The sequence below is a fragment of the Antechinus flavipes genome, chromosome 5 (assembly GCF_016432865.1).
Source record: "Antechinus flavipes isolate AdamAnt ecotype Samford, QLD, Australia chromosome 5, AdamAnt_v2, whole genome shotgun sequence".
In the NCBI taxonomy this organism is placed as follows: domain Eukaryota; kingdom Metazoa; phylum Chordata; class Mammalia; order Dasyuromorphia; family Dasyuridae; genus Antechinus; species Antechinus flavipes.
Window position 1 is genome coordinate 146,775,454 of NC_067402.1, and position 21,409 is coordinate 146,796,862.

The window sequence follows — 21,409 nt, forward strand, 5'->3', positions numbered from 1 at the left end:
GAGCTCTGAATCAGTGGCCAGGATGATGTTCTGGTCCAGTTCTAACTTGTTATAGACGTGGCCTTTGCAAAGCTTCATCCGGTTAGCTGGAGGTTGGAGCTGGGACAGGGTGTGTCCCTGGTTTGGTAGTCAGGACATATGGGGTCAGACATATAATTGAGGCCTTGAGTTCTGTGATGGAATCTTAGCCCAGTGGTCAGGAAATGGGCTCTTGGCTGGGGTGTCGCTCTGCAAGAGTTACATAGCTATATGAAACTTTGGTTGGGATCTCAGGGATACCAAGAGCACACTGAGGTTGAGGCCCCATGGTGACATAAAATCCTGTTTAGGAGATGTGAAAGGCACAGGAGTTACCTGGGCCCTGAGGCCGGGCAAGGTAAAGGAAAGGAGATGGCCATGGAATAATTTTTTCTGTGTAGTCATGGTTTATCTCTGCCCTTCTCCATAGTTAAAAATGGGAAATGGCAGAGTCATTGCCAGTCAGAATTAGAATCATAACTTGAAGCTCCCATTTGGGAGCTTCAAAGGGTGATGTTTTGGCCTTGCAGTTGAAGCAGGATATTTGCCTTGTGTTGGTCTTGTTGCCAAGATAGTCCCTATTCTCAAATAGCTCACAGTCTAACAGGCAAGACTACAAGCAAACAACTATATGTAAATAAAATCTGTAGAAGACAAATGGGGAGAAGTCATAGAAGGGAGGCTTCTTATAGAAAATGAGATTTCATAAGAGCTATTCCCCAAATGACAAATGATCAAAAGATATGAACGGCCAAGGAGCTATAAGATCTTGCAAATTCTTTGACCTAACAATACCACTACTAACCCAAAAGAGATAAAATCCAAAAGATATTTTTAAAAAGGAAAATAAACTATATGTCCAAAAATATAGCAGCTGAATAAATTGTGGTATATGATTATGATGGAATGTTATTGTTCTATAAGAAATGATGAGCAAGATGCTCAGAAAAACCTGGAAAGTCCTCCATCATCAGCTCAAGCAAATTGAAATGTACTGTGTTCGTAATAATAGCTAAGTTGTAGAATGATCAGCTGTGAATGATTTTGATGTTCTCAGCAATATAATGATCTAAGACAACTCTGAAAGACTTAAGATGAAGAATGCGATCCATATCCAGAAAAAGAACTGATTGTGTCTGAATACAGACTGAAACATACCTTTTGTTTTGTTTTTTCCCCTGAGGGTTTTTTTTGGGGGGGAGGGGGAGAAATCTGTTTTCTTTTGTAATGTCTTGCATATCTTCACAAGTGCCTTCTCAATGGGGAGAGGGGAATGTGAGGAGGAAAGGAGAGAATCTGGAACTCAAAGTTTTAAAAGTAAATACAAAAAATTGTTTTATATGTAATTGGAAAAAGTAAAAAATATTAAAAATAAAAAGTAAAAAAAATTTAAGTGAGATTTTTAAGTAGTACTTGAAAGAAGTCAGTGAAGCCAGGAGGCAGAGATGAGGAGGAAGAGAATTTCAGATATAGAAAATAATAAAAATGCCCACATGGGGAAATTGAAGAGTGGATTAGAGTACTTGGAAGGGTGTAAAGTGTAAGAAGACTGGAAAGGTTAGAAAAAGTGTTTTTCATTCATTCATTTTTACAAATCATTATGTTCAGTATTTTGTCGATATATCTCTTTATTAATGAAAGGACTTAACCCTAAGTGATGTCAAACTCAGATAGAAACAGATTCTCACCAGCTATATATTGACTTAGAAAACTATAAAGTAGTTTATGTTATTTTTCTATGATATTTTAATCTGGTTCAGTCCACACAAGTTTTGTGGGCCATCAGTTTGATACTTGTGGTCTGGTCAATCAATTCTCTTAAGTTCCTAAGTTATAGAGAAGATAGAGTAACCTCACCTTATACCAGTGAAATATCAATTTCCCCTCCTCATAGTGCTTTACCTCAGAAATTACTTTTCCTTTATATTGTTTATATCTAACATTTCATTTTATAAAATATTTCATAAAATTTCATTTTTTATTTCATAAATTTTCATAACATTTCATTTAATAATTTCATAAATTTCATAAAATTTCATTTCATAATGACATTTCATAAAATAAATGTATATTAATTGACTTCCTTCTTTAGAGCTAATTGTGTAAGTTTTGACAATTTTGTTGGACACATCAATTATTTGCTGGTGTACATAGGTGGGAAAAAGAGCTCAATCTATCTATCTATATATATAAGTGCATGTATTACATGTATTATGTGGATATATCTATATACACATAGACGTGTATATACAAACTTGTAAACATCTAATTTCTTTGTGTCCTTGAATCCCCTGTGAAATTTTTCCATTGCTCTCCAGCAATGGAGAACTTTTGTTTTATGGTGTAATTCAAACACAAAGTTTTTGTATATAAAAGTAGCCTGGAGCATGTCGTTGTTCAAAATAGATGGTAGTACGTGCCAAATGTGGCAATTTTTCTTGGTACTCCCTTTTCTCATGACTTTTTATATACTTAGAACATGATTACTTAGGCCATTCCCTGGCCCCCTCCCCAGTCATTCAATAATAAGTACATTAAATTAACATTTAAATGGAACTTAATGTTCTTTCCTCTGACATTAGTGAACTTTATTAGAAAATTTGACCTATGTTATTATTTAAGAAAAAAATAGTAAAAATATTTGAAGGCTGTAACTAATGAATGAACTGAGATAGATTTTATTTAAATCACTAGGTAAGAAAACTCATTTGATATATATATATATATATATATATATATATTTATATATATATAAAATCTTTAAAACTGATAGGTTTTTGCAATAAATATTTGAGTAATTTTTTTAACTTTAGCATAACATTGAGAAGTTTAATTTATTTAGGTAAAGTTGTTTATTTTTAGAGAGGAGCTATCTCCAATTCAACCATTATATTTTTGTCATGTAGTAGTAATATAGCTGTCATCAAAGCTAGTTATTTAAATATTGCAAAGGAAGAAGTTCAAATATTTTGTATGTTTAAATCAATACATGTATATTTTAGTTGAACATTCACTTTGGGATTTTTATTATGAAATGTGGGTTAAAATAAAAACTTGACCAAGATAACATAAGAGAGAATATTTTGGGTTTTATAGTGAACTCATCCTTCACTTTCTTTTTTCTATCTACTTCTGGATCAGGGGTAAGGGGAAGAAAGAGCATTTTCCTGCTTTAATTTTCAACGAACTTCTCAGTTTAGAATGGATTAACCCCAAAGAAGAGACTATGAATTTTGTACTTACAAGAAAAACTGTTAAAAATTGAATTTTCATTTCATTAGCATCTCAGGAAGTTTTAAGTGACAACAGTTTGTTAGCCTTCTTTGAAAAGTTTATCAGTCAAATGTATTTCTTGGATAGTTTGTTTTTGCCCTGATATTTCTTTTAATTGATATTATGGAAAAGTGATTGTTAAAAAGCTGCAATAGACAACTTTTTTCAACTAGTAAGGACTGATCACATTGGAGAGCACATTGGAGGATTTACATTAGAATCCTAGCTCTGCCCTTTACTCCCTGTGTGTGTAAGTATTCTATGGGCTGTGGTTTCCTCAACTTTAAAGTAAGTGTGTTAGACTTTGATGTGCCCTCCAAAGGTTCTTTTCCTGCTCTCAATATATGAAAGGCTTAGTTCTATATTTGTTCTGGAATCCAGAGTTTGTTCTGATCATCTTTTTTTTTTTTTTTTCCTATTCTTAAAGGCTTTGGTTGAAAGATGCAAAAGCATTACATCTGTAATATTCATTGGTTCACCACATCTCTCTGACACTGCTTTTAAATATCTTACTGACTGCTCACTTAACAAGGTTCGAGTTGAAGGTCAGTGATATTGTTAAACAATTCCATCACTATTATTGACCTTGACTATTAATGCCTATTAATGTCTTTGGGGTCTTTGTTTTAACAGGGAATAATCGGATCACAGACTTAACTTTCAAACTTATGGATAAACATTACGGAGATCTCAGCCATATTTACATGACTGATTGTGAACGTATTACTGATGTCAGCCTTAAGTCGATTGCTAATTTGAAGAATCTCGTTGTACTGAATTTAGCCAATTGTATAAGGTAATCTGATATTTAATGAACCAACCATTTTAACAAAAATATTTAATCAATAATGTTGTAGTTAGATGTGTAAGCCATTGCCAAGAGAATTGGAGTGGTCCACTGAACCTAGGTGATTTTGAGGTACATAGTATCTTGATTCTTCAGTTTTCTTGTTAATAAAATTTATTATTTTGTATAGTTGAATGAAACATTTTGGACTACTTATAAGAAAGTCTATAAAATTGTTCTCTTTGTAAGTTAAACCCCAACCCTGTTAGAAGGGTGTTCTGATTACTTTTTAAGTTCTCTTGTTTTTCTAGCATTTTATTGAATATTATCTTTTATGGCAAGTGCAAAGCATCAATCTAGAAAGAAGGCAGTGGTATATAACACCATTCCCCATATAACATTAATAATTCAGTCAATTAAATCATTTTAATTCTATTAGAATTAATGAAACACATTTAAAAACATGTAAAGAAAATGAGGATATAGTCTTTATTCTCTTGTTCTAGGAATATCTTCCTCTGCATTTGACTAGTTCTATAATCCCCTGTGGGAAGGAGAAGTATGTAGGTATTAGAATCTGTTAGAGAAATGAAAGTAGGCAGAGATCCTCTGTGGCCTCTCCTCACATATTAATCCTCTTGCTGCCTGCCAGGTTTCTCTATATCTTCAATATTCCATCTACCCATTCTGGATGTTTATATTTCTTCCCCTGCCTTCATTCCTTTGGTGCCCTGTGCCCTAAAGCTTCTCACTTGTAGCACTTTATCCCAGGCTTGCCTTCTGTAGATATTACAGTGTTCCAGAGTTAAAACCCTCTGTCTCTTACCATGCATCCAAGACTCATATTCTCTCAGTATCCTATTTCTATTTTTGCCAAGGCAAGTGATCTAGTAGTCATTTATACTTTGGTATAAATTTTTTTAATAGTGTTATGTCTCAGGGATATCTATATTCATTGCATAAAATACAATGAACATCTGCTTTGTGCTAGGCACTGAGACATGCTATATTAAAAAAAAAAAGTAGATACAGTTCTTTTCCTTAGGGAATTTGAAATCTCATACAGGGGACAGAACATATCCAGGACAAACAACACAAGACAGTAAAGATTAAGTTCTAACATTTATGGTGGATAAGAGCTTTAACAGACTAAGGAAAGGAAATATCAGTTTGGGTTGGAGTAGTAAGGATATATTTCAAGAAGGTTTTAAGAAGGTTGCCAAGCTAGATGTTGGAGGGTAATTAAAAGAAATTGGAACAGAAGAAGGAGAGAACAGCTCAGATGAGAGAAACAGCATGAATCCTGGTGCAAAGGAGAGAATCATCAGCATATTTTCAGAAGATGATGAAGGGACCAGACTGGTGTATCTGTCAGGCTATTGTGGAGAAGGTTGGCTGAGCAAAGGTTGATTAAAGAGGAGCTAGATTGGCAACATTTGATCTTGTACGTAATGTGAAGCTGTGGCAGCTTTTGAGCAAGTGAATTGTCCTGGTCCACATTGCTCAGAGTCGGGAGAATCTCCTACAGGAGAAACTGATGACCTTCATTATGGGATCAGCCTAAGAGTGAGAAAGATTCATAGTATCAAAGGAACAGAAAAAAAAATATGTCAGTACAAGAATCTACGAGTTCAAAGAGCCAGAGACAAGCGCCATGTCCTATTTTGAAGTAGGAAAGGCACCAAGTGTGAGTGAATCATTTTAAAAAGCACAGTGAAGAATTAAGATCCAGCCGTTATAACTTGTTTAGCTGCACTATCTAGCTCATCTGGTTCTCTTGCTGGTATGGTCCTAACCATGTGATTCCATGAGCTTCAGCTACTCCTTCAGCAGGGGACAACAGGCACAAATAGGGAATAACTATGTGTGAAACACGTTTTAGGATTATTGACTTGATAGTAGTAATCAAAAGCATTAGAAGAGAAAGCAATTGTATTCAGAGGAACTAATTGAAGAAGCTATGACTAATCTTACCAGGAAAAGTTAAGAGCCTAGATTAGAGTGTCAGCAATGGAACTGGAGACAAGAGGACAAGAGCCTGGACAAGAATAAATAGGCCTTATGGAATATCAGAAGGGAAAGAAGCCTCAGAGTTCATGTAGTCCAGTACATATCCTAGAAAATACCTCTTCTATAAAATCCCTGATAGGTGTTCACTTAATATATACATGAAGACCACTTTACTTTGGAACAGCTCTGAATATTAGAAAGGTTTTTTTCCCCTTGTATGTAGTCAAAATCAATTTTTTATGATATCCATTGTTTCTAATTTGGGGGTTAAAAGAGGGATGGATCTCTCATAGAAGTCCACACTCCTACCCATTTCCTTTTTTTTTCATCTTTCTTGCCTTCTTTGACATCTTTCCTTGCTCTTCTCAACAAAACATTTCTTAAGTGTCTAATGCAGAATACAAGGATATTACATAGACTATGTGAATCTTTAACATTTACTGTGTATATAGGTGAAGAATAACATTAATATAATTTCCTGGTATTAGACAGCTTAGCTCAGATTATAAGCTTTAAAATGTGTGGTGGTAAGTATAGAACGGATTTTTAACTATAAAAAAAGTCCCTGTGAGCTTTGCTCACTTTTAGTCTACTTCATTTCTAACATTCAGTTTTGGAGCTACCTTCTTTAGGTCTCCTAGTTTCTAAAAGAGTTAGGTTTTTGCCTTATGTATCTTTAGTTCCACTCCATGGACTTCTAAATGAAACTGCATTGAGATTTATGATACCTCTTTATCCACATTCCTGGTTTTTTCCTGCCTCTTATCTTAGAAAATTCTGACATCTTATTCTCTGTTCTCTTTTTTCTGGTCTATTTTTCCCTTAAAGTCTCCTAGATATTTTGTTCTTCCCTCTGTTTTTTGTCTGTCTTGTGCTATTCTATTTCACTCTATAAATCTCCCTTGAACGATATATCTGCTATCTTGAATCTTTACTAATATTTCCTTTTTTCTTCTCTTCCATTCCCATTTTTGTGTGGTTTTCTTACTGCTTTTCTCTCAGATAATTAATTAATCAACATTAATCAAATAAGCATTTCAATGTTCCAGTTACTGCCCTTGGCATATTTTCAAATAATTTATATACAATATCTCTAGCTGGTTTATTTAGATTTTATGAAAAGGATATGTATGAACCCAAGTTTTCATCACATAGAAGATTTGGAAAATTCTACTATGCAGGAGTTCTAGAGCTAAGTTATTAGAGCTTAAAAGTCTACTATGACTTTTGGGACACCCTATATTTACAAATATGTTTCTAACTTTCTTCTACATCATAATTTAACTTTCCTCAGCATTTCAAGATACTACATGCCACTTTGGCAGTGAATAGAAGAAATGACACAAGAAAACAAAGTTTTTTTCCATTTTGCTAATTTTCCCCCTTTTCATTTAATAAGGGCAATTAGCATATTTAGAGGAAGTAGATGAAGTGGTCAAAAGTAGAAAAAACAATTAGGACACTCTCCTGAACTTAGTGTTCTCATTTAAAAATATATATATAAACATAATTTCATCAGAAGACTGAAAAGGACATAGAATTGGAATAAACAGTGTTCACTCAACAAACAGTATTCCGCAATTTATCTATGATTTGACTGTTTGGAACTCAGTGTATTTTCCCAAAGAATTAGCAGTTAGGACCAGAGACCTAAGACATAAATTGATGTATAGTGCTAATAGTTTGTGACCTTGTCACGAGTTATCTGTCATTATTTAATGAGAAAATGCATTTTGAGTAATGAAACATATTAATAGTGAATCCCTCAGCATTGATGAGAATGGGTGTGAGAAAGGGCATATTATCTTATGCTTCTTCTATGTCAACATTAAAAAAAAACTTTTCAGAATATCTATATTTTACTTGAGAGGAGTGATCTCTTCGGATCAATCATTTTCCAGAGCTTTTTAAAGAGGAGACAAAAAATAATTGTCTTAGTGGAGAATGAGGAGGACAAGGGCTGCAGATTTTGATTCCTCTAGTGCCCATTTATGAACAAATTCTTTTCCTTTCTTGAGGAACAGGGGGTTTAAGTGACTCAGCCAGTATGTGTCAAGTGTCTAAGGCTAGGTCTGATGCTCCATCCACTGTACCATAGAGTGACCCTGACCAAGTTCTTTCTAAGTTGAATTTTTGTAGATTGGGCATTTATTTACTTTTTTCTAGTAACAATTTTTCCTTAGAAAGAAATAAATGATGGCAACTATAAATGGAAAGAGCAAATAAGGGTCCTCAAATAGCAACTTCTCTTCATTTCCTTTCCATGATCTATTTCTCATTCTTGTGCATAGTGTATGGTACATAAAGGCTTCTTGATTGACTTATTGTAATATGGGAAATGACTAAACGAAACAAAAAAATCCCACTTTTGACTCATCTAGTATTTGGTAAGATAGAGTCCCTTTTAGTATATTTGTATGCTTATTTTATCTGACTTTTAAGATAGCTTTGTGAAAGCATTCATTAAGTATTAAGCACCGGGGATACAAAAACAAACATCCTCACTGCCTTGGAAAGCTCCCATTTAATGGGAGAGTCCATATGCAAATAACTGTGTACTTACAAGTTATAAACAGAGTAAATTAGGAGTAACATCAGAGGAAAGTCAGTAGCATTAAGTGGGAATTGGAAAAGATCACTTGCAAAAAGTGAAATTTTGAATCTGAAAGAAGCCAAGGAAAGTTTGAGACAGAGGAAAAGAGGAAGAATATTGCAGGTATGATAGCTAGCATTTGAAAATGCACACGAATGCATTGAAAATGGGGTGAAAATCTTTGAATGTGGCATAGTGATAGACTTTGTTTTGAATCTGAGAACCAGCCTAGCCACAATCAGCAAGGCTTTTCATCAAAAGGTTGGCCACCTGGTGACTTTTTTTTTTAGTTTTAGTGACTCAAAAACTATCTAATAAGGGATGGAAAGGTTGCAATCTATATCAATAGGGAAGGAGTTCCCACACCCACAAAATTGTAGGATCCTAAACTAGAAGGGCCCTAGCAGCTTTGTACTATTTTCAAATGAGGAATCTGAGACCCAAGGAAGGTGAATGACTTATGTCAAGTTGCAGATAGTAGGCAGTAGAAGGAGGATGTGAAATCATGTCTTTTGACTTTTTGAGCTAATGTTTATTCCATTGTGCCAGCCTATCTCTACTAATTAATAAAATGCTTACTATCTAGTATTTCACTTCATATAAAGCATATGTAAAGCAAATTTTTCCATTCTTTCAGAATTGGTGATGCTGGCCTAAGGAGCTTCCTTGGTGGACCTTCAAGCTCAAAACTTAGAGAACTGAATTTAACTCATTGTGCTCAAATAAGTGATCTTTCCCTTGCAGAAATGGGAGAAAGGTATAGTAAAGAATTGTAGTGTTCTGTATTATTTTATCAAAATATTCAAAAATGTCCTGTTAAATATTTTTTTACAATTTGGGAGAAAATAAATGGACACCAAAAAAAAGTCAGTCTTCATTGAAATTTAGGTTAAAAGTGGTCATGAAGGTTGTTATACATCTCTATGGAGCTAAAGCAGGTTACCAATTTTCTGTAAAAGAGGGTTTAATATGAGATGATATATTGTAGAATATCTAGAAAAGAGGGCCATTTCACTATATTTTGAGAGCATAATGTTCTCCTTGAACTTGATGTTCTGCCCCTTTTGCCCATGTATAGAGTGGATATAGAGGTCTCATGTCCATCATAAATACAAGCATAATTGGCATGGAATTGAAGTACTGCTCTGGATGCTTTATCAAAGCTCTTAATTGGCCATGGGACTTTTTGGATTGCAGTGGTAGTGATGACAATGATCAGAAATTTAACAGCTATTAAAACATCAATTACTGTTTATAATCATTGTCTGTGGTTGTAATGTTCTCATGTCTGACTCTTCTTGACTCCATTTGGGGTTTTCTTGGTAAAGATATTGGAATTGCCATTTCCTTTTCCAGCTCATTTTACAGATAAGGAAACAGGCAAATAGGATCAAGTGACTTGCCACACAATTAGGAAGTGTATGAGGTTGGATTTGAACTCAGGAAGATGAATCCTCCTGACTTCAGGTTTGACACTATCCACTGCACTACTTAGATGCACTATAAACAGTGTTACTTGTACCTATCTAGGAATACATTTATTGTCAGTCTTTTCCTATACTTCAAACTTTTAAAATTGGGTATATCATCATTATCACCACCACCACCATCTCACAGTTATATTTTCTTCCCAATAATCATATGAATTTAGTCGTTTAAATATCGTTGTCCCAATTTCACAGTCCCTGGACTGTTTGGAGACCTTGTTTCTCATGCTCAGCACTATATGCTGTTTATTATGATTATGGTGAACTGAGTGGAGAGGGCAAAAAAGGGTAGGAAACTATAGCTGATACTGTTCAAGTGACCATTTAATTGTATGAGTGGGAGCTAAGAGCAATATATCTATTTTCTTATGATTTATTATACATGTTTCAGACATGCAGAATATGTGGGAAGACGTGTTTTTCTTTCCAACAAAATGTTCTAATCCTTGCCAAAAGCTTGTGGACCTTAGAATGTAGTTCCTACAGGCCAGCACATATATTACTAAAATTCATGGTCATGTAAGCCATTTTGTTTTTTATCTTGAATTTGGAGTCCAGGTCTGCCAATTATTTTCCTTTGTGACCCTGGACAATTAACAATCTCTCAGGCTCTTAGTTTCTTATCTGCTAAGAGAAAAGATTGGAATATGATCATCTTTTTCTAAGGCTCTTTCCACTTCTAAAACTTATGATTCTATAACCTAATCTTGATTTATATGACACTAAAGAACATATGTGTGTGTGTGTGTGTGTGTGTGTGTGTGTGTGTGTGTGTATGAGTTATTATTACAAAAATCAGCAACATGATAGATTAGGAAACTAATTTTATTATATGTACTTTGTAGTCAATAGATACCATATGTGGTATTAGGGACTTCTCCCATACAATCACACGATCTCATTCCTTTCCTAGATTCCTTGTTCCCTCCAGGCTCATTCCTTTGTGCAGAATATCGTTGCTGAGACACTTGCCATTCATATATAGAATCTAAATGGATTCTTGCAATGTGGGCCTTCAACCACAGTATCACTGTTTAGGACCCAATCACTAGGATCTAAAACACAACCATTCACACTCATTGTGTCAAGTCTCTGAACACTTTCCAGCCTGCAGAACCCTAACTTTACTTGATGCTGAATCTATTCCTCTGAGAATGTGCCTCACTGACTCCCACTCTTGCTTCCTCTCTTCCCAGCATTCACAGACGCACGGCTCTTATTGGGTATCTCTCATAAGTGTCTGGGACTCCCAAGCTCCCAAGACTAGCCTTATCTCCTTCTCAATCATACTGGCATTTTGTATATTTACTTCCACACTGATAGAAATTCTCAGTTCATTTTCCTTCCTTTTATATACTCAGAGACTAGTTTTTACCACCAATTACATGAGAAAGTCCCAATGCTTTTTATATTAACTCAGGAAATAATTGGCAGGTGCTAGCAGGTCTGTTCCTTTGCATTCTAGGACATACATCTATATCCCCTTTATGTAATAATTCCTGAATAACACATTTTTTCTTATGGGAAGAACCAACAAAATATGAAAGTAAACATAAAATGTAAAAATGAAAAAAACAAACTCTTCCCTCTTATTCAGTTTCAAATTAATGAGTTTTACATAATTTTCTGTTTTGTACAATATTTATTCAAAAAGTGAATATGAATCAATTGAATATGAATATCCAAAAACATGAATAATTGAAACCCATCCATTTTTGCCAAACTTGGGAAAAAATCTCTACTTTTAACACTGGTATAAAAATTAAAAATTTATTGGGAATGTATTTTTTTTTATTTTTTTATTTTAGGTGTCGTAGTCTTACCTACTTGAATTTACGTAGTTGTACACAGTTGACTGATTGTGGGATTGAGTTCATTACCAAGCTTCCCAACTTGATTTCAATTGATCTTTCTGTAACAGCCATCACTGATGAGGTAAAAATGAAAAAAAAAAACTGCTAAAAACTAAATTCAGGTCTTCAAAATTATTTCTCTATGTATCATATTAAACTCATAAATCACTGCTTTTGGAAAACTTTAAAAAATAGACATTTATTTGATTTAAGAATTTGAATTAAAAAGGCAAGTTTAGTAACATTGTTTCTGGATTAAACTTAATTTAGCTTAATCAGAAAATATTTCTTCCAGGTAATCAAATGCTACATAATTCTCTCTCTTTTTTTAAAATAGTTTTTTATTTACAAGTTATATGTATGGGTAATTTTACAGCATTGACAATTGCCAAACCTTTTGTTCCAATTTTTCCCCTTCTTCCCTCCTCCTCCCCCAGATGGCAGGATGACCAGTAGATGTTAAATATATTAAAGTATAAATTAGATACACAGTAAATATATATAACCAAACCGTTATTTTGCTGTACAAAAAGACTCTGAAATATTGTACAATTAGCCTGTGAAGGAAATCCAAAATGCAGGCAGGCAAAAATAGAGGGATTGGGAATTCAATGTAATGGTTCTTAGTCACCTCCCAGAGTTCTTTCACTGGGCGGAGCTGGTTCAGTTCATTACTGCTCCATTGGAACTGATTTGGTTCATCTCATTGCTGAAGGTGGCCAGGTCCATCAGAATTGATCATCATATAGTATTGTTGTTGAAGTATATAATGATCTCCTGGCCCTGCTCGTTTCACTCAGCATCAGTTCGTGTAAGTCTCTCCAGGCCTTTCTGAAATCATCCTCCTGGTCATTTCTTACTGAACAATAATATTCCATAATAGTCATATACCACAATTTATTCAGCCATTCTCCAATTGATGGGCATCCACTCAGTTTCCAGCTTCTAGCCACTACAAATAGGGCTGCCACAAACATTTTGTACATACAGGTCCCCTTCCCTTCTTTATGATCTCTTTGGGATATAAGCCCAGTAGTAACGCTGCTAGATTAAAGGATATGCACAGTTTGATAACTTTTTGATGCTACATAATTCTCAAAAATTTTTCTAATGGACTGGAGTTGCATTATTATGTTCAGAAGTGATTCTTATAAACAAAATTGTGAATCAGAAGATGATAAGTTTGTTTATAAAGTATAGGAGATTAATAGGGAATGGACTGACCTGTAAGGTTTGGATCCACAATTCCTCAGTCTGTCAGGTGTGTATCAGTCAGTCATCCTTATATCCTGCACACCTCTTTCCAAAATAAGATCTCTCATATCACGTGTATCTCCTGACTCCTTTTTTCCTCTATAAATCATCTTATATAAGACTGTTCCAGGAAAAGTCATAAGATCATTAATTCTGTCCTTCTACCAGCAATCTTTTTGGCATATAAAAAGCTATTGCTTGAGAGGTACTTTTGTCTGATTCAGTGATGAAGTAGTGTCCTGCCTACTATTAGCTCACACCATCCTTTTTGATACCGGTAGTTACAAGCATTCTTCAGATTGTAGGATACCAAGGTTCAGTGTGGGTCATCTTCAATGGGAGCTTCCTTTTTAGAGTCAATGGGAATGGACTTCAGGAAATACCAGTTTGCATCTGATTCAACATCCTTCAGTTAACATCCCTAGCTTGTTAAAGTTTAGGTTTATTTCTATATAGAAGCAGTGTTCTATAAAACTATCTCAGACTCCATTTGATTCCAAAGTTTTGGTTCTAGAATTCTAGTGATTTTTATCCCTCAATATAAAACCATACAAATTAAAGGGAGGGTTATCTTGAACACACTTAACTCTTCTTCAGAGTAGAAAAAAAAGAAATCTGGAAATGCTTTCTTTCCTTCCCCTACTGTCTTCCATAACTTGTCCTACCTCCTTCCAGAATGGATGGAGAAACCCTAAGTGGAACTCCCTCTCCCCCAAATTAGTTTCAATAATAAGGCTTTGGTATAATGTGGGTAAGTAGAAAATGTAGTCTAGTGGAATCCCTTGCGATTAATTGTATTGGAAGACATAAGCTTTCCAATTCCTTGGCAGTCAGGCTCTTGCAACTTTTGACACAAGCAGAAATGAAAGAAGAGAGACCTGTTATTGACCTTATGACACAGATATGTCATACCCCCCAAGTCTGGACCACAAGACACATGAGTACAGGACTGAGGACTTGAGGGATATAATAGACAATATTCCTACTGCTTTGCTGTTCTACCAGCAAGATTTCTTTTTTTTTTTTTTTTTAAACGGTATCACTATCAATCTCTCCTAAAACACTGAGCTCCACAGAAACATTAGAATGGATCATCTTTTTTTTTTCTTCATTTTTTAATTATATATTTTATTTTATTTTATAATAACTTTATATTGACAGAATCCATGCCAGGGTAATTTTTTTTACAACATTATCCCTTGCACTCACTTCTGTTCCGATTTTTCCCCTCCCTCCCTCCCTCCCTCCACCCCCTTCCCTAGATGGCAAGCAGTCCTATATATGTTAGATATGTTGCAGTATGTCCTAGGTACAATATATGTTTGCAGAACCAAACAGTTCTCTTGTTGCACAGGGAGAATTGGATTCAGAAGGTAAAAATAACTGGGGAAGAAAAACAAAAATGCAAATAGTTCACATTCGTTTCCCAGTGTTCTTTCTTTGGATGTAGCTGCTTCTGTCCATCATTTATCAATTGAAACTGAGTTAGGTCTCTTTGTCAAAGAAATCCACTTCCATCAGAATAGATCCTTATACAATATCGTTGTTGAAGTATATAATGATCTCCTGGTTCTGCTCATTTCACTTAGCATCAGTTCATGTAAGTCTCTCCAAGCCTCTCTGTATTCATCCTGCTGGTCATTTCTTACAGAACAATAATATTCCATAACATTCATATACCACAATTTACCCAGCCATTCTCCAATTGATGGGCATCCATTCATTTTCCAGTTTCTAGCCACTACAAACAGGACTGCCACAAACATTTTGGTACATACAGGTCCCTTTCCCGTATTTAGAATTTCTTTGGGATATAAGCCCAGTAGTAGCACTGCTGGATCAAAGGGTATGCACAGTTTGATAACTTTTGGGGCATAATTCCAGATTGCTCTCCAGAATGGCTGGATGTGTTCACAACACCACCGACAACGCATCAGTGTCCCAGTTTTCCCGCATCCCCTCCAACAGAATGGATCATCTTAAAGTCAGATCAGAAAACAATGGAGGATGGAAACCGAAGAAAAACTAAAAGTATATAGATGTCAAGCAAGATTTAGACTTAGAAGAACTAAAGTGTAGGAGCCTAAGTGTTACTCTGTTGTGCTGGAGTAGAGCACGCTCATAGGACTTAAGATTGCATCTGTTGAAAGGAATTATACAGATGGAAAATAAGGACAGATCTTGACACAAATGCTGAAAGCAATGAAAAATGACACAAGGAACAAAAGAATTATTTAAAAGCAACAGCAGCAGCAGCAAGAAAAATAGAAACACTATAAATGTATAAATAAATCTAAGATCACTTGTGGCAGGGGCAAATGCCACTACATACCTCTAAAGTTTAGCAGGGCATTGCTATCCAGTATCACAATACATTAAGTGATATTCATAATGAAGACACTGAATCCACAAGAAAAGTTTCATTCCTTTCAGTATATATTGTTTCGTAAAGCAAGACACATTTAGTATATTTTTAGAAACCAAAAATGTTCTTGCTCTCCTACTAAAAACTCTCAGAAAAAGAGTCTTCAAAAGAGAAAGCTAAGGTCATTTATTTAAAACATTTTATTCCTCTGTGATGTCAGCTGAATGAAGTATTGATACTCAAATACTCAAGTGAATCTTTGATCACCTCAATTTAGGAGTTCCTTCTAACAATGAAAATTCAGTTCATGCATTATAATCAGAATATATTCGTTTATGTTTAGTGAATGGTTTGTGTATGCAATCTTTAAAAGGAAAAATGTTCTATTTATAGCTTAAGAATAGAAGCAGTGTGCTTCAACATGGAAGTTGCCTTCTTGTTATTTTTATAAATTTGTATAGTATTGGATTAATTAGACTTGAAAATTGAGATTATGTTTATAATATATGAATATAAAATTAGTGTGTATGTGTATATATGTATATATGTTATGTAAAATGGTAACTTTGCAAGCAATATAAAATAAATATTTAGGAACAGTCAACTTTTAAAATACATTTTATTATAGATAAAGATAACAAGATATTTGATATCTTGATAAATTTAGTAGGGTTATGTTGTAAAGCTATTTAAAATTAACTATTTAAATATCTTCACTATTGTCTACTTGAAATTGACATTATTAAAACCAGCACAGAAACTAATCTTTTCCTTCATTTTTTTTTTTCTGCTGCCTATTGACTCAGAATGGAAAATGGCCTGATATAGTCTTTAGGTCTGTTGCCTATTTGTTGTTCTCATGGTTCAGACACTACTACATTTTTGCTAATAATAAGGATCATTTAGAAATATAGTCTCTCAAAGTAAAGCAATTAGTCTGGGAGTTATATTCTTTTATTCTCTCAATTATTATTTCAATTTGTCTCCTACTTTAGTCATCATTAAGATGACATTTTCTTTCTCTATTAATATCTCAGACTCATAATACTTGCTGCTGACACCAAAAACATTTTGTTGATACTACAATGTTTTTGCATCAGTTTTTCCTCTTCCCACAAGCATGATGAATAATGTTGAAACTTAACATCAAGTAGAATTGTAATTTTTTTGAACTGGCAATAAAAACTATTATTATTGGCCATATTTAATGAATGTAGCTCTAAGCTTCATTAGTAGTGACTCCAGGAATGGGTAATATATCACATGGAAGGGGAACCAGTTGTAAAATTTATACTGTCAGTAGTTTCTTTTAAAAAGTATGGTAATTATATATGTGATTGTAATTTGTTAAAGTAATTGGAGGAGGTAATGAGTACATTTTGCTTCCTTCATATATTCTTTGGTGAATTAAATAAACATAAAATAAAAAATCAAAGAGATTTCAATTTTGTTTATAGATGTTATTAAATTAACATCATTATGGTAAAGGTTTAGTGAAGTTCAAGGATTATTCTAGTTCAAATTTGGTGACCTTACAGATGTTTTAGATTGAATTGTATACATACACACACATATATAATATTCATTTTATAATGCCATATTAATAGGATAGTACTAAATATAGAATAAAGAAAAAAAAAGTTTTTCCTTTCTCATTCTAGGTAAATGCTCTCAAGTGTCCACCTTATTAATCCAGGGATCTGAGAGTGGTCATATGCTTCTTATAATCCTTGTTCCTTCCTTCCTTCAAGTCCCATCTGAGGTGCCATTTCCTATGGAAAGCCTTCATTACCTCTAGTTGTTAGTCCTCTCTTTCCCTCCTCATGTTAAATTATATTTACATATTTATATGTAGAGAATTGATTCTGTCAAGTTCCATGATCAATTTGATAAAGATACAAAGAAAGTATAACTAATGTGTGTTCTGGTATGCTTTGATCAAGGGACTTAATTCCCTGACCAATTTACCTTCTTCATAGGGAGGTAAAACTTGTCTGGATCTTTCAATTCCATTTCTAAAGAGTAAGTATGGATGTTCCTCACTTGGCACTCCTAGAAGATGGGTTTCAGGGATTGGAGCTTCTTGCAGGATTAATTGATTGGAAACTTGAAAGGAGGGACTCTCATCAGAGGCCAACAAAAAGAATCTTCATCAAAAACTGAATCTTTCTTACTCCTCCTGCCTTTCTTCTGGAGAGATCCTTAAAGTGTATGTGCATAGAGTTGGGAGGCTGCTCCCCATTTCACTAGAACTTTTCAGTAAAAGCAAATGAAGAGCTTCATCTGCTTGTCCACAGAATTCACAGGCTATTTCTTAGGCAATGTCAGACTCAGGGGTTGCCATGTGAGAAACCTTAGGTTTGAGGTTACTGAATCCAACTTTTTATCAAAGAAGGGGGATTTCTTAAGCAACATAATTGTCATATAAGTCTCTCATCAGATAAAGGTGATTTCTTTCTTTCATATTTGGGAGGGAGAAGATAGAATTTTATTTTATTTATTTTATCTTTTTAATTTTCAAAACTATGCATGGATAATTTTTCAATATTAATCCTTGCAAAACTTTGTGTTCAGTTTTTCCCTGCCTTCTTTGTCCACAGATTCCTTCCTTCTCCACATATCTGAGAGAGAAACTATCTTATGTTCTTCTAATTTGCTTATAATATCACTGTGTCTAAATCATGAATCCATTTTGACCTTTTCTTGATATATAGTATTAAGTGTGGGTCAATACATAGTTTCTGCCATACTAGTTTCCATTTTTCCCAGCAGCTTTTGTCAAATAGTGAATTCTTATCACAAAAACTGGGGCCTTTGAGTTTGTCAAACACTACATTGCTATAGTCATTGCCTATTTTGCCCTGTGTTCATAACCTATTCCACTGATCACTTTCTCTATTTCTTAGTACCAAATGGTTTTGATGACTGCTGCTTTATAATATAGTTTTAGATCTGGTACAGCTAGGCCATTTGCCTTCATTTGCATTTTTTTCATTAACCCCCTTGAAATTCTTGACCTTTTGTTCTTCCAGGTGAACTTTATTACTCTTTTTTCTAGATCTATAAAGTAATTTCTTGGGAGTTTGATTGGTATAGCACTAAATAAATAGATTAGTTTAGGGAGTATTGTCATTTTTTTATTATATTCCCTTGATCTATCCAAGAGTACTTGATATTTTTCCAGTTGATTAGATCTGACTTTATTTGTAGGAGAAGTGTTTTATAATTGTGTTCATATAGTTCCTCACTTTGGCAGATAGACACCCAGATATTTTATATTATCTATAGTTATTTTAAATGGAATTTCTCATTATATCTTTTGCTGTTGGACTTTGTTGATAATATATTAAAATGCTGATGAATTATGTGGATTTATTTTGTATTCTGCAACTTTGCTAAAGTTGTGAATTGTTTTTAGTAGTTTTTTAGTGATTCTCTAGGGTTCTTACCATCATATCATCTGCAAAGAGTAATAATTGGGTTTCCTCATAACCTATTCTGATTCCTTTAATCTCTTTTTCTTCTCTTATTGCTAAAGCTAACCTTCCTAATACAATATTGAATAGTAATAGTGATAGTGAGCAAGCTTTTTTCACCCCTGATCTTATTGGGAATGGTTCTAGTTTATCCCCATTACATATGATACTTACTGATGGTATTAAATAGATGCTGCTGATCATTTTAAGGAACTCCATTTATGCCTATACTCTTCAATGTTTTTTTAATAGAAATGAGTATTGAATTTTGTCAAATGCTTTTTCTGCATCTATTGATGCAAAATCATATGATTTTTGTTAGTTTGGTTATTGATATAATCAATAATGCTTGATTTATGTTTATAGTTTTCCTAATATCGAACCAGCCCTGCATTCCTGGTGTAAATCGTACTTGGTCATAGTATATTATCCTGGGAATGACTTTCTGTAATCTCTTTGCTAATATTTTATTTAAGATTTTTGCATAAATATTCATTAGGGAAATTGGTCTATACTTTTCTCTCTGTTTTCATCCTACCTAATTTAGGTATCAGCACCATATCAGTGTCATAAAAGAAATTTGATAGGGTTCCTTCTTTCCCTGTATTTTCAAATAATTTACATAGTATTGGAATTAGTTATTCTTTAAATATTTGGTAAAATTCACATGTAAATCCATCTGGCACTAGAGATTTTTTTCTTAGGGAATTATTTATTAGCTTGTTCTATTCCTTTTTCTAAAATGAGACTATTTAAGTAATTTGTTTCCTCTTCTGTTAATCTGGGCCATCTATATTTTTGTAGGTATTCTTCCATTTTACTTAAATTATCAAATTGATTGACATATAGTTGGGTAAAATAACTCCTAATTATTGCTCTAATTGCCTTTTCATTGGTGGAAAATTCTTTTCATTTTTGAGACTAACAATTTGATTATCTTCTTTCCTTTTTCTAATCAAATGAACTATAGATTTATCTATTTTATTGGGTTTTTTCATAAAACCAACTCTTAGTTTTATTTTTTAATTCAAAAGTTTTCCAATCTCCCCTTTTATTTTCAGAATTTTAAATTTGTTATTTAATTGGGGGCCTTAATTTGTTGTTCTTCTAGCTTTTTTAGTTGTAAGCCCAATTCATTGATCTTCTCTTTCTCTATTTTGTGCAAGTAAGCATCTAAAGATATAAAATTTACCCTAATAACCTATTGGGCTGCTTTCACACATTTTTAAAAATTTTGTCTCATTATTGTTCTTCTCTTGGATGAAATTATTGTGTCTATGATTTGTTGTTTCATCCAATCATTTTTTTTAAGGATTAGATTATTTAGTTTCCAATTAAATTTTGGTCTATTTTCCCCTGGTCTTTTATTGCATATAATTTTTATTGCATCATGATCTGAAAAAAAATGCACTTACTATTTCTGCCTTTCTGCATTTGATTTTGAGATTTTAATACTCTAAAACATGTTCAGTTTTTGTACCCTGAACCCTTTGAGGTTCCCTGAACCATTGAGAAAAAAGTGTACTCCTTTCTGTTTTCATTCAGTTTTCTCCACAAATCTATCATTTCTAACTTTTCTACAATTTTATTTTCCTCCTTAACTTTTTTCTTGTTCATTTTGTGGTGTGATTTATCTAGTTCTGAGAGAGCAATGTTGAGATCTCCCACTATTATAGTTTTGCTATCTCTTTGTTCATGCAGCTCTCTTAACTTTTCCTCTAGGAATTTACATGAAGCAAACCGAGAACTACTCATCTTCACTTAACCCTATCCTCCCTTGAAAAGGGATTCAGAAAGGGATTAAACTATGCCATAGAAGACATATCAGAAAACAAACAAGTCCTGGACTTTTGTCTTCCCTTTTCTATAAATTATTCACACAATACAAATCTGATGGGAAGAAAATTGTTTACCTGACTGTCTCAAATGTGTTTCAGTTGGAAGCAGAGAATCCCAAACCATGGAATGGCACTATGAAGCCAGAGGCCATAAAAGGGGAAGGAAAGGGAACAGTATAGATAACCCTGGAAAAAGGTAGATTACTGGAGAAGTAGGTTAATTGTTATTGAGATTATTTGGATTCCCTTTGTTATGGGGATATAACATTTGTTATGGGCTCCTGTGAATCTTTTACACTTTTTGTAGGATGAAAAAAAAAGTCCTATACCTCATACTATTTTTTTTTTAAACTTCTAAAGAAAAAACACTTTTATCCACTCCTGTTGGGCGCTGGATACAGGCCAACTTTTGTGATTTCCTCAGAGTGAACTGTGAGCAATGGAAGCCAAAGAGA

General features: G+C 33.8%; 1 protein-coding gene across 1 annotated transcript in view; it reads left to right on the forward strand.

Annotated features, from left to right (window-relative positions):
* The window catches only part of FBXL13 (F-box and leucine rich repeat protein 13), a 239,573-nt gene that overhangs the window by 148,437 nt on the left and 69,727 nt on the right, over positions 1–21,409 (forward strand). Inside the window, exons 11-14 of the mRNA XM_051962415.1 lie at positions 3,719–3,836; positions 3,925–4,087; positions 9,319–9,438; positions 11,977–12,103. Coding sequence (XP_051818375.1) covers positions 3,719–3,836; positions 3,925–4,087; positions 9,319–9,438; positions 11,977–12,103 — 528 coding nt within the window. The remainder of the gene's footprint in view (positions 1–3,718; positions 3,837–3,924; positions 4,088–9,318; positions 9,439–11,976; positions 12,104–21,409) is intronic.